The sequence below is a fragment of the Microplitis mediator genome, chromosome 7 (assembly GCF_029852145.1).
Source record: "Microplitis mediator isolate UGA2020A chromosome 7, iyMicMedi2.1, whole genome shotgun sequence".
Taxonomy (NCBI): domain Eukaryota; kingdom Metazoa; phylum Arthropoda; class Insecta; order Hymenoptera; family Braconidae; genus Microplitis; species Microplitis mediator.
The window spans coordinates 16,992,432-17,007,687 of NC_079975.1; the positions used below are offsets into that span (position 1 = coordinate 16,992,432).

Sequence of the window (15,256 nt, forward strand, 5' to 3'; positions counted from 1 at the left end):
ATAATTCACTTATTTAATTTTAATTTATTTAAAATAAAAAAGTGGACTCAGTATCGACTTACTGTGCTAGTATGACAAAGAGAGAGAGTAGTATTCATTCCCTAGGATGTGAGGTAGAGAGCATCTGTGAGTAAGTCCAAGACAAAAATTTCTTGGTCTCCAGTAATCGTGGTTTAAGATTTTCCGTATAATGGGTCAGAAAAAGCACTATCCAAGTGCTCAAGCAAATAACACATGCTTGAGCAAGATTCTGGTACCAGCGCCTTGAGCAAAGCCCCTAGTCACTAGTGTCTTTTTCTACGTATCAAGACTTGTGCATTAGACTGGGCCAAAAAAATTGACTATTATTTTTTTTCATAGCTATATCGAAAATATTATTCAGAATGACAAAAACAAAATTTCATGAAAGTTTGAGCCCTTAATATTAATTTTAAGAGGTCTATCATCACTATTTTTAATTTTAATTCATAATTTGATGTTTTACGTCAGAACTGCTAAAACATTGGAGTAAAAAAAATTCATTTCCACTTATTCTTATGTAAAATTAAATTCCCTACAAAAAAGGTCTAATTGAAAATTTTCGTCAGACAAGCCGTTTCCGATTAATTAAGCTTAATAAAGTGATATATTTTTTCGGTTTAACATTTTTACTTTTGAATTTTGTAACTGACGAATCAATAAAAATATCTAATAAAGACCATGACCGATTTTCGAAAGAAATTTAAGGCTCTACAAAAAAGGCCTCTTAACATTTTTTGCTAAATTCACTCCTTCGAAAGTTATTCACGTTATTGAAATCGTTTTGACTCAAATTCAACCTTGAATAACTTTCGAAGGAGTGAATTTAGCAAAAAATGTTACGAGACCTTTTTTGTAGAGCATTAAATTTCCTTTAAAAATCTGTCATGGTCTTGATTAGATATTTATTGATTCGTCAGTTAAAAAATCAAAAGTAAAAATGTTAAATCGAAAAAATACATCAATTTATTAAGCTTAATTAATCGGAAACGACTTGTCTGACGAAAATTTTCAATCAGACCTTTTTTGTAGGGAATTCAATTTTACATAAGAAAAAGTGGAAATGAATTTTTTTTACTCCAATGTTTTCGCAGTTCTGACGTAAAACATCAAATTATGAATTAAAATTAAAAATTAAAATTGAAATTAAGGGCTCAAACTTTCATGAAAATTTTTTTTTTTTTGTCATTCTGAATAATATTCTCGATATAGCTAAGAAAAAAAAAAGTCAATTTTTTGGCCCAGTCTATTGTACATAACTTGCTCAAGGCATTCTACACAAGAATATTGAAGATATCTTAGATATGGTGCAGTTGAAAAGTTTCTGGCGCATTTTTTTGCTTGCTCAAGATCTACTCAAGACTCAAGGTCAATTCTGAGCCTTGAGGAAACCATGCGCAACTATTGTCAACTATAGTCTTCCTCTAGAATTGAGTTATAATCTGAAACGAATTTCTTGTGTAAGGCTTGCACTAGACTTACTATTAAAATCTATCCAGAATTATCAACAGCAAGATGGCACATAGGTAGAAAAAGACACTAAAGCCTATCGAACTTGAGACCAGGCTTGCTCAAAAGCCTTGAACAAGATTGTTATATGAAACCGTCACTGTTCACCTATGGGTCTTGCTACAGATATTTGGGACAAATTTGAATTGCAAGTTTTATGTTAGCCTTACACAAGAATTTCGGTGAAGCTATTATTCAATTCTCGGGGAAAATCGACGCCAGAAGCATGTTAAATCTACTTTGCGCGTGGCTTGCTCACTCTCTAAATATGAATTAGTGATTTTTCACTAATTTCAAGTGAATATTCACTAATTGTCAATGCTACAATCGTACCACGCAGAATTAGTGAATATTCACTAAATGAATATGTGAATATTAGAATTCACTGATTTGATAAGTGAATATGAGAATCCACTAAATTGAAAAGTGAATATGGGAATCCACTGATTTCATCGGTGAAAAAAAATATTATATTGAGAAAAAAAATATAAGACACTTGTAAGTAGATCCGAAATGTGATCAATGTATTAGAATCATTACTTAGAGGAAGTATACATGATTTTGATTGATGAAAAACTCCCGGTGACTGCTGGGCTCGAACCTGCATCCTTCCAATTCAAAGTCTTTGATGCTATCCACTGCGCTGACCTTCGCATGTGCTCGCGTGAGTGTAAATAGTATAATCGTTATGATACCAAACAATAACTGATAAAGAAATAAAAAATCCGTGATGTTATGATTGACGTACTCTTCATATAAATATATTATTGTTCGGTACTTCTATTTTTTTTATTTTGAAAGTTTTTTATTAAAATTTTTAAAAATAGCACCATAATTATTAATTATATTTATATCTAATAAAATATTTAATTACTTTCTAGTTAAAGTTACTAGTGAAATTGTGAAATTCACAAATTAAGAAGTGAATAACAGTTACACTTGTAGAAATTATGAAAATATCGCTAGTTCAGTCGTGGAAATCACGAATTTGCTATTGAAAATTATAGTACTAAATTTGTTAGTGAGAATTCACTAATTTGTTGTTTAAATACACTGATTATGAAGTGAATATAGCTTCACTACCGTAATTAATAAAATTTTCACTGATTCATGTTAAGAGAGAATACTTATTACACGCGAGAAACTTATCGATAATCTTTCATATCAATTACTTTCATACATTATAATAATTTTGATGCAGCATAATAATTTTGCACGACTCGTTCGTGCTTTACGATCGAAAAATTTTTTTTCGCCTCACTTCGGTAACTAATCAATTATTATACCCTTGTTAGTTTACGGAATTAAGATGGTTTGCATACTATTTTTAAGAAAATTTAATGGAGATTAATTCCATACTTTTCAAAAATTTATTTAGTTAAATAAAAACGGAAAAAACATCAAAAATAGTTTTAAAAAATTTCCTGTCCGTTAAGTATGAAACCCGTATACACGATAACTTGCGAAAAAATGCAGTAATTGAATCAAATTTTTTTTAAAAAAATTCTTTGAAATAATTGTAGGTCTCCTATTGCAAATGGCTAGGTAACTCAGTGTCGTTTAATTACAATTAATAAAAGAATAAAAAAGGCTGTATAACTATATATCTATATATCTATGTAAAACTAACATGGATGGTGATATACAATATCGGTCATTAATTCTTGCGCGGTAGCATAACATCGGGAAAAAAAAAACTTCTCTAAAGGAAAATATGTATCACTTTTTTATACAAATATTATCTATAAAAAAAAAAAATTGTAAAAAAAAAATACAATATTTAAAAATATATCTATATTAATTAAATGTAAAATTATAAATATGTATTGTAAAATAAGTGAATAAAAAAAAGTCCCTATAAAAAAAATCTCTAGATTTATAAATCACTAAAAAAAAATTACAATAAAAAAAAAAATTCCTACAAAGAAACATTTGCATATCTAAACATCTACTTAAAAAAAATATATAAAAATGAAAATCTCTACAAATAAAATATCTATAAAAAATCGGCTGTTTTGGAAAATCTCTATAAATCATCACATGTACAAATAAATATCTGAATAAAGTATAACCTCGAAAACTGGAAGCATTGCCACCACGTGCTCATAATCATGAATAAGTTCGTGTTGTAATATATAAGTATAAATAATAATAATAATAAAAATTATGGTTATTATTATGTTATTAAGAAAAATATAATAAATAATTTTAAACTTATAATAAGTGACTTCGAAAAACGTGAAAGATTCAAATCTGATAACTCCAAAGCACTGAGCCTGTAATAATTCATATAATTTTAATTTTTTTAATTTTATTAGTTAAACTTTATTTGAGAATATCATAAAATTATTATTATTTATTTTATAATTTTTAATTTTGTTTGACTATCAAGCCGTATGCCAGGATTCGATGAACGTCCAAAAATCACTTTTCTTTTTTAACTTCCCGCTAAGAGAATCGACGATTTTCGAAAAATTGGGAAGTTATTGTTTTCACCCCGATTTTCGAAAGTCGAGTTTTCATCAGATGTCGACGTTTTGAGGTCCTAGGAAGCTATTCTAACTATTTTCAGAATGATGTCCGAGTGTATATATATATATATATATATATATATATATATATATATATATATATATATATATATATATACTAATGCAAAAAATTAAAGGAGCAGAAAAATTTAATAAATTTTTTAGTGATTTTTGGAAGGCTGTAACTTGGTGAAAAAAAATCGTATCGAAAATTTAAAAAAAGCATTTTATAGCTTGAAATCTCTAGTTTAGGTGTATTTTTTCAAAATTTTTTAAAAGCTCCGATTATTGCGCAAACATGAGAAATACCGCGAGCCAAAAAATTTCTAAATTTTTTTTTTTTTTCGACGAGCCCACGGACCGCGGAATAGTATATTACACACCCAGGGAAGTAAAGTAAGAAATGTCTCAGATCACATGTAATTGTTGGCCGAGGCGAAGCCGAGGTCAACAAACATGTGATCTGAGGCTTTCTTATTTACTTCCCGAGGAGTGTATACTATTTTTCTCCTCGACGGAGGCGGAAAGCGGCAACTTCGTTTTGCACAGCGGGACGAAAGTTGACGCTTTCCGCCCGGAGGTGAGAAAAAATTCTTTCAACTAAACGAATGCATACATCGTTTAGTAAATTTATTCAGCTTCAATTTGTTTTTTTTTTTTAACCTCGTAGGTCGATTTGTCGCAGAGATATCAGCCTTCAATTGATTATGATTACACAATTAAAGGAACAAAACTTGCTCCTTTAATTGTTTAGCTAAACGTTGATCGATGATTCCCAAAAAACGGTACGATAGATCAATTCAAAAATTTACAGGGGTCTTGGGGGTACATTAAGCTAAAAAAGTCCCTGGCAACATTATTTTTTTTATCGATATATGCAGAGTAGCGGTTGATTTACTAAAAAACCAAAAAAAGTCATTTTTTTGTACTTTCTTCTAATGGATGTTAAAAATAAAAAAAAATTTTTTTTTCAAAAAATGATGACAGGATCTTGTAGGGAATTTATTCAAGTTTTTAACGCCGCCCTTCAACTTTCTGTGCGATCATTGGTACCTGAAATATCGAAGATCAAAGCCAAAAGGATCACTTTCTATTTGAAGGCTGATATCTCTGCGACAAATCGTCCTACGAGGTTAAAAAAAAAACCAAATTGAAGCTGAATAAATTTGCTAAACGATGTATGCATTCGTTTAGTTGAAAGAATTTTTCCGCGGTCCGTGGGCTCTTCGAAAAAAAAAAAAATTTAGAAATTTTTTGGCTCGCGGTATTTCTCATGTGTGCGCAATAATCGGAGCTTTTAAAAAATTTTGAAAAAATACACCTAAACTAGAGGTTTCAAGCTATAAAATGCTTTTTTTAAATTTTCGATACGATTTTTTTTCACCAAGTTACAGCCTTCCAAAAATCACTTAAAAATTTATAAAATTTTTCTGCTCCTTTAATTTTTTGCATTAGTATATATATATATATATATACACTCGGACATCATTCTGAAAATAGTTAGAATAGCTTCCTAGGACCTCAAAACGTCGACATCTGATGAAAACTCGACTTTCGAAAATCGTCGATTCTCTTAGCGGGAAGTTATAAAAGAAAAGTGATTTTTGGACGTTCATCGAATCCTGGCATACGGCTTGATAGTCAAACAAAATTAAAAATTATAAAATAAATAATAATAATTTTATGATATTCTCAAATAAAGTTTAACTAATAAAATTAAAAAAATTAAAATTATATGAATTATTACAGGCTCAGTGCTTTGGAGTTATCAGATTTGAATCTTTCACGTTTTTCGAAGTCACTTATTATAAGTTTAAAATTATTTATTATATTTTTCTTAATAACATAATAATAACCATAATTTTTATTATTATTATTATTTATACTTATATATTACAACATGAACTTATTCATGATTATGAGCACGTGGTGGCAATGCTTCCAGTTTTCGAGGTTATACTTTATTCAGATATTTATTTGTACATGTGATGATTTATAGAGATTTTCCAAAACAGCCGATTTTTTATAGATATTTTATTTGTAGAGATTTTCATTTTTATATATTTTTTTTAAGTAGATGTTTAGATATGCAAATGTTTCTTTGTAGGAATTTTTTTTTTTATTGTAATTTTTTTTTAGTGATTTATAAATCTAGAGATTTTTTTTATAGGGACTTTTTTTTATTCACTTATTTTACAATACATATTTATAATTTTACAATTAATTAATATAGATATATTTTTAAATATTGTATTTTTTTTTTACAATTTTTTTTTTTTATAGATAATATTTGTATAAAAAAGTGATACATATTTTCCTTTAGAGAAGTTTTTTTTTTCCCGATGTTATGCTACCGCGCAAGAATTAATGACCGATATTGTATCTATACATTATACGGACATTTATTCCGCTAGGGGCGCTTGTGCATTACCGTCCTAGAACAGCTGTTTTTTTTGCTAATTGGTAGGCCTGAATTTTTTTTCAATTCAATTTTTTTTTTGTTTTTGTTTTTATTTACGTTTATTTTTTTTTTGTTATTAATCGAGATATTTTGAATAAGTTCTTTTATAATTATAAAAAAATAATAACATAATAAAAAACAAGACAAGTTTTAATGAAAGAGAATTGTATATATTTTAAATTTATTCGCACTTCCCGCCATTTTTTTTATTGTTATTTATTATTTCATAATATATGAGCATTACGAGTCGTGCACTTTTGGATTTTCCAAATTTTTTTATTATTCGACAGTAGGTCGACAGCGTTGTAAAAATTGGTAGGTTTCGAGCTAACATTTTTCTTCGTGGCAAAATATTTAGGTTTCCACTATATATAAATGGTGTATTACTGTACGATGGACGGTGTGGCTCAATAAGTTATAGATTAGTCCAGTCGGCAAGTGATTTAAATGGCGGTCCTAGTAGATTAAGCGAGGCGGAGACCGATTTTGACGATTTTTTTTTTGATTCCGCACTAAAAAAGGATTTCCAAAAAAGTTGAACAGGTTTCCCGTGTTGCTTTTGATTATTTAAATATTTAAAAATTAGTACTTAGTTAACTTTTAAATATCTCGGAAACTATAGGGAAATCGGGAAAAAAAATCAAGAATAAAATGTAGAGAAATAATCAAAGAAAAAAATGAAACCAATCCGAAGTCTATACGACTAATAGTTTACGAGATATGATTTTTTTAATGCAAATTAATTTTTCGCCGCGCGCGCGGGAGTAAACAATTACCTGGAACTTTTTGAAAAATGCATAAATTAATAAAAATTTTTTTCTAATTCGTAGTTCTTACAATTCAAGCCGATAAACGAAAAGTTTCAAATCGAAAAAATAATTTTTTCGATTTTTTACATTAAAAAAACCATTTTTTGGTTTTTTGGATTTAAAAAATCAAAATTACCAAAAAAATTTTTTTGATGCAAATACAATTATTCTATTAGTTAAAATATACTCCCTAAATAAAAAAATAATCTAAAAAAAAATTTTTTTCTACAAAAAACAATCGATTGAAAATTTTAAATTTTATGTCGCTGGCCCTATCCATTTAATGAGTAAGACAGAGATAGCAATATATGTCTGTCACTCTAATCGCTGGTCGAGCGCCGCTAGTGGGGGATTCACAATAATAATAAAGATATATACGGTGGTCATAATTCGAAATATCCAAATCGTTTTATTTTTTTTTTATACTCCAAACTTTTGTAATAGAAATTTTTTTTTTTATTCAAATTTTTTTTTTTTTCTTTAATTTCTTCTGTGTGTAAACAAATTTTTTTTTTTACAAAACTTTTTTTGCAAAAAAAAATTATTTATCTGAAAAATTAATTTTACAAAAATTTTTTTTTTATCTCAACTTTTTTTGCGTGAAAAAAATTATTTTTTTTTATCGATTGAAAATTATTCTTTGAAAATATATATTTCAAACAGTATATCTGCTGTAATTATAAAATTTGACATTTAAAAAATTTAAATATTAACTGTACTCCACGATGAAAGATTTAAAAATTTTACAGTAATCTAAGTTCAACCTTTTAGGAATCAATAAATATTTATTTTATTAATACTATTGTAAATAAGGAATGGTTTGGATATAAATTACAATCATTTTTAAAAATATTGAGATTTATTTAAGAACATTAAGTACAAGTTAAATTACTTTTATATCACGTTAAAAATTTGTTTACACACAGAAGAAATTAAAGAAAAAAAAAAAAATTTGAATAAAAAAAAAAATTTCTATTACAAAAGTTTGGAGTATAAAAAAAAAATAAAACGATTTGGATATTTCGAATTATGACCACCGTATATATCTTTATTATTATTGTGAATCCCCCACTAGCGGCGCTCGACCAGCGATTAGAGTGACAGACATATATTGCTATCTCTGTCTTACTCATTAAATGGATAGGGCCAGCGACATAAAATTTAAAATTTTCAATCGATTGTTTTTTGTAGAAAAAAATTTTTTTTTAGATTATTTTTTTATTTAGGGAGTATATTTTAACTAATAGAATAATTGTATTTGCATCAAAAAAATTTTTTTGGTAATTTTGATTTTTTAAATCCAAAAAACCAAAAAATGGTTTTTTTAATGTAAAAAATCGAAAAAATTATTTTTTCGATTTGAAACTTTTCGTTTATCGGCTTGAATTGTAAGAACTACGAATTAGAAAAAAATTTTTATTAATTTATGCATTTTTCAAAAAGTTCCAGGTAATTGTTTACTCCCGCGCGCGCGGCGAAAAATTAATTTGCATTAAAAAAATCATATCTCGTAAACTATTAGTCGTATAGACTTCGGATTGGTTTCATTTTTTTCTTTGATTATTTCTCTACATTTTATTCTTGATTTTTTTTCCCGATTTCCCTATAGTTTCCGAGATATTTAAAAGTTAACTAAGTACTAATTTTTAAATATTTAAATAATCAAAAGCAACACGGGAAACCTGTTCAACTTTTTTGGAAATCCTTTTTTAGTGCGGAATCAAAAAAAAAATCGTCAAAATCGGTCTCCGCCTCGCTTAATCTACTAGGACCGCCATTTAAATCACTTGCCGACTGGACTAAGATCAAATTGAACGGAATATAGTATAGTGCCGGATAGCTCAACTGGTAGAGCACTCGGCGCGATACCGATATGGTCTGAGTTCGATTCCCAGTTCGGGCTATCTATATTTTTCTCAATTTATCTATAAATTGTCTCATTGAGAAGGTTATTTGCATGTTTGTATACGTAGGTTTCCACTGTATATGAATGGAATTTTGATGTCCTCTAATGCCAAAATATTTTCGATTTAATCCAGTAAATAAGAAAAAGTTCTTGACATTTTAAAGAGTTATTTTACCACTTTTATTCAATGCTATAAATATTCAGTAAAGACAACTAAAAGTTAAGCTCTCAAATTGCACACCTCAAGCGCGAAAGCGTCGGTGTGCTCTATGATCGCTCTAAAATTTTTGACTCATTCACTCACATTCAATTTTCTCTATTTTATTAACTGCCGACATTTTTAAACAAAAAATACTAAATAAATAGTAAATAAAACATAATCAATTCTAGAAAGTCCATGATTTAATCTAATTTTGTCCTTGTAAATTTTCAGAACTAAAATTTTTTTAAAGTTCAAGAATTGATCTAGTTTGGTCTGCCCGTGACGCAATTGTTTTTTAAAACAACAGGTCGAAAACAGCTTGAAATTTTTGTAAAAGATCAAAAACAGATCAAATAGTCCAATTAGACTAAAATCAGTTCAATTTTTTCGATCCCTGTAGATCATAAACAGATTAAAATTTTTATAGAAGTTCAATAACAGACCAAATAGTCAGATACAGTCCAGTTAGACTAAAATCAGATCAAATTTTTCGACCCGGGCAAGTAAATAATTATCTTCAAATTTTTATCTTGAATCAAAATTTTTTTTCTCACGTCAACAAATTTTTACGCTTAAATAAAAAAAATTTCACTTGTCTCCAGAGTTTATATTTCTTAAAGTAAGAGATATTTTTTTTGGAGCAATATTGCATTTTTTTGGTTAAAGAAAATAAAATTTCTCGGAACAAGTACTATTCTTCTCACGTAAGTATTTTTGTATTCTCCGACCAAGATAACAAAAGTTGCTTAAGCCAAGAGAAAAAATTTCTTGAACCAAGTTAACTGTTTTTTCTGTCTAGCTGTATGTATATGGTCCTATACTTAACTATAGCACTTCTCATAGAAATCATTCATTCTTATAAAATTTCTATAGGAATTTATGAGGATCTAATGGATTCTATGAGATTTTCTAACCAGGGTTACTTTATATATAATCATTAGACTGATTCGAAAAAAATCGACTATTTTTTTTTCTTTATCAAGCACACACACTCAAAAGTTTCAGTAGGATAGAAGAAAAGGCCAGTTAAAATTTGAGCGATTAACATTCATATTAAGTAATCCGTGATTGCGATTTTCTATTTCCCATTTAAATAACATGAGAAAAAAATTTTTAAGTTTGGAATTTTATATCTCCGTAATGACGTACTGTACAAATAAGCCTAGGATATACCTTTGTAAAAAATTTAATGTTCTACAAAAAAGTACTCTTATGATTTTTTGATAAATCAATCTGTTCAAATGTTATTTGAGCTTGAAGTCAAATTTATAGTAAATTTCGAGATCTTTTTACTTTCCTAACGTAATGCAATCCCTGGTGGAATTTTTCAGAATTTTCTCTGAAAAATTCAGTTCTAAAGTTCTAAAGACTTTTTCGAAGAGTTCAAGGAGCTCGAAAACAACGGGAAGTTTTCGGGCTAGCCCGCAAGGCCAACCGTTGCCTAGATTTTTTTTTCATCTGTAGCAAAAGAACCAACTATTTTTTACCCACCCTGGTGGAAATTTTTCGGACTTCTGTCTGAAAAACTCAGTTCTAGAGTTCTAAAGACTTTTTCAGACAAAAGTCCGAAAAATTTCCACCAGGGCAGTCAAACGCATTGGTCCGAAATTGGCTTATTTCGATGGGCTATATAGATATTGGAACTCGCAGTTTCAATACAGGTGGTATGAAAAGTTAAAGATCAATGCATACCATTTTTATTAAAAATTTTTTAAATCTTGCTTTATTTACATATAAAAGCATTCATTACATAATACTGCTTTAACTAATTTCGATTCACACACTTCAAACATTTAGTTACCCGCCAACGTCATTATAATCCTCTTTAAGCTTCTGCAGTGTATATTAATATGTTAATCATGAAAATATAAAATACAATGATTATACTTGTATAATAAACAGCTTTATTAATTTAGTATCTTCTCAGCGTCTTGAAACTAACGATCAAACAAAATATGAAATTCAATATCGAATCAACGACTTCATATAATAGTATTCATCCAGCTTATCAACACACTGAACAGTTTGAAAATAACATTGAGTCTTATCGTAATGGTACCCAGTGGTTCGGTATTTTACTCGCATTCATATCTGGTGCATTTTTTACTATAAGTTCAGGACTTGTGAAAGCTGTTAAAAATGTTGATCCCATGGTACTACTTAGCATTCGTGCAGTACTACAGATAATTATTACGCTTTTCATTGCTATTCGATGCGGTAAAAATTTACTCGGTCCGAAAGGATCCCGATTACTGCTTAATTTTCAAGTAAGTTTTATTTAATATGATTCGTTCACCTAAATTAATTATATGAAGTAAAATATTTTTTCCATCAATTATTAATATGTATCCCAAGTAACACATGCTTGAGCAAAATTCTGGTGCCAGTGCCTTGTGCAACACCCCTGGTCACTAACGTCTTTTTCTACGTATGGGTCTTGCACTAAATCATGTAGTAAGAAATCGTCATCAAGACTTGTACATGACTTGCTCAAGGCATCCTACACAAAAATATTGAAGATATCTTAGATACGGTGCATTTGAAAAGTTTCTGGCGCATTTCTTGTACCAGTAACTTACGACAGGTACTTCTCTCAAATCAATTTTGAGCCTTGAGCAGATCTTGAGCAAGCCATGCGCAACTACTTTTAACTATAGTCTTCCTCCAGAATTATAATCTGGCACGAATTTCTTGTGAAAGGCTTGCACTAGTCTTCCTATTGAAATCTGCTCACAAATATCTGCAGCAAGACACATAAGTGGGAAAAGACACTGAAGTCTATCGAACTTGAGACCAGGCTTGCTCAAGCCTTGAACAAGATTGTTATATGGGATTTTAATTTTAAATGTTATTAGTCATTAACCAAATATCTTTTTAAAGGGAATGGTAGGAGGGATGACTTTGGCACTACTGTATTACAGTTTTAGAAAACTACCTCTTGGTGATGCAACTACTATTATCTTCAGTTCTCCAGTCATTGTTTTAATATTATCGTTTATTTTTCTTAAAGAACCATGCGGAGTTCTTCGAGTTTTTGTTGTTTGTATACTTTTTGCCGGCGTTATTTTAGTATTTAAGCCTCCGTTTATTTTTCAGGTAATAAAACAAAGATCTCTCTAACTACATAGTAATTTATTATCTTCTCTAGTTGATACACGCATAATTATTTTTTTAATTTCAACAGGTACACGAAGCGGAATCGTATGATGTTATGGGTTATATATGTGCTATTCTCGCAGCTTTATTCACAGCATTGAATATAGTTATAATGAGGAAATGCTCAGAAATTCATTACGCTGTTGTTGTTCTTAATATTTCAATGTGGATTCTCATTTCATCTATTCTTTTCTTTTTCTTAATCTCGGAAGCTCATCAACATATCCAGGCGTTTCCCAATGATTGGATAACTTGGAGTCTCATACTTTTGGTTGCTGCAACCGGACTTTGTGGGCAAGTATTGGTCACGAAGGCTTTGAAAATTGAAGGAGCTGGTAAAGTATCCGTCACACGTTCTCTGGATATTATATTAGCATATATTATTCAAATATACTTTTTTGGTGATATACCCAACTCAACCAGTATTGTTGGAGCAATTTTAATACTTGGTTCTGTTATCACAATGGGATTTGAAAGAGAAATTTATGGAATTTGTGATTATATTCCTTAATGTAGACAAATAAAATAAGTTATAAGTGATAATTATTTTTTAAATATAATAAATTTACATAAGATCTCATCCATTACTCATCCATTCAGAATATCATGTGACATTAATGCCTTTTAATCTTTAGAGGATTAACTAATTCTAAAGAAGACTCACAACTGGATATTAGTACGACACACTTATTTAATATAATACTATTCGAAATAGAAAAAAATAAGACATCTACGTATAACAATGAATAGCGTCACTTAATCACGTTCGATAATACATGGGGACCACAGATTTCTGAAACTGAAATTTTCTGACTTTTCCAGGTATTCCGGACAAAGAATTTAAAAATTCTCTAACCATATGCACTAATATTAGATCATTGGAAATATTTATTTGAATTAGAATAAAATGGAATAAGTCAGTTCAATAAATAATCAATCATTGTCGTTAAATTAAACTTTACATCATTATTTGTCAATGATTATAAGTTTTTTTTTCATTTATTAAATAAATAATTTTTCATTTTTTATTTTAAATTCATGTTTTTAAATAACTTACTCTATAGTAAAATGGAAATAAACTTTTCAATTTCACGACAATAAATTTTATAAATAAGAACATTTTATATAATATTAATGAGAAACTGATCAATTACGCTAATAATAAATATAGTGAAACTTATTAGTTCAATACTTATTAGGGTGTTTCAAAAAATAATAAATTTTTTTTTTCTTCTCGGAAATAGGTTCAAAAGTTTCATTTAGATAAAAAAAAGACGCCTATGAAAATTAGAACTCTTAATATTAACATTAAGAGGTTCCGCATTGCACTTTTCTATTTTCCATACACTGTAAAAAGAGCGGTGTTAAAAATGGACTCGTTTTAACTCCGCCCGGTGTAAAAATGAAATTACACCGGTGTAGGAGGAGTAATACACCGGTGTTAAAAATACCGGTGTAAAAGCGGGGTAAATTGCGTCCGATTGGAGTATTAACTTTAAAGATTATAAAACACAAAAAATGTCAGTTCTTTATGAAAATTAATAAAAAATATCATTTATCAACTAGTATAGTGATCGAGTAAGTAAAAATATTCACACAATAAAATATTTTAACATCGGTAAAGAATATCTACACCGGCGGCGACGTTATTTTAACACCGGTCTAGAATATTTATACCGGTGGTGGCGTTATTTTAACACCGGTACAGAATATTTACACCGATGGCGGCGTTATTTTCACACCACTTTCGGGGGTAAATTTAACATCGATAATTTTAACACCTACACCGCTTGGACTTACCCCGGTGATTTTTTACAGTGATAAGAATAACATGGAAAAAATTTTTTTTGCGTCTTCTGATTTTTATAAGTAGCTAACGATGCATCATAGGAATAATTGGCAGGCGTATTTTTGTAGGTAATTGAATGCTCTACAAAAAAAGTTTCTTATGATTTTTTGATAAATCTATTTGTTCAAAAGTTATTTGAGGTTGAAGTCGAATTCATATTAAATTTTGAGATCTTTTTACTCTTCCGGTGAAACTATCAGACTCATCACAAAATATGATAGGACCTTTTTTTATAGACAATTTTATTTCCTACAAATTATTATCTATAAAGTTTTTTCGAATTCCGAATTTTTTTCTAGTTATTTTTATTTTAATGTCAAGCTCTTAAAATCGATCAGAAGACTATTTTTTTTATGAGCTTAACATTAAAATGAAAATAACTAGAAAACGATTCGGAATTCGAAAAAACTTGATTGGAAATAACTTTTAGGGAATAAAATTGTCTACAAAAAAGGTCCTATCATATTTTGTGATAAGTCTGATAGTTTCGCCGGAAGAGAAAAAAGATCTCAAAATTTAATATACATCCAACTTCAACCTTAAATAACTTTTGAACAAATAGATTTATAAAAAAATCATAAGAAACTTTTTTTGTAGAGCATTCAATTACCTACAAAAGTACGCCTGCCAATTATTCCTATGATGCATCGTTAGCTACTTTTAAAAATCAGAAGACGCAAAAAAAATTTTTTCCATGTTATTATATAACCTATTTCCGAGAAGAAAAAAAAACAGTAGAGAAAAAAGGGCAAACAGAATTTTTCGATTATAAAGCACACTGTAATGCTTCGCATTAAGAGTCGTGCAATTTGTTA

At 28.8% G+C, this 15,256-nt stretch overlaps 1 protein-coding gene across 1 annotated transcript; it reads left to right on the plus strand.

The window, feature by feature from the left end:
• The first annotated feature begins 6,779 nt into the window (after window positions 1–6,779).
• LOC130671823 (solute carrier family 35 member G1) lies at window positions 6,780–13,167 on the plus strand. The gene is made up of 5 exons (XM_057475913.1): window positions 6,780–6,834; window positions 9,668–10,140; window positions 11,353–11,703; window positions 12,317–12,532; window positions 12,621–13,167. Exons 3-5 carry the CDS (start codon window positions 11,392–11,394, stop codon window positions 13,101–13,103), a joined length of 1,011 nt encoding a protein of 336 aa, XP_057331896.1. The 5' UTR covers window positions 6,780–6,834; window positions 9,668–10,140; window positions 11,353–11,391; the 3' UTR covers window positions 13,104–13,167.
• The last annotated feature ends 2,089 nt before the right edge of the window (window positions 13,168–15,256 follow it).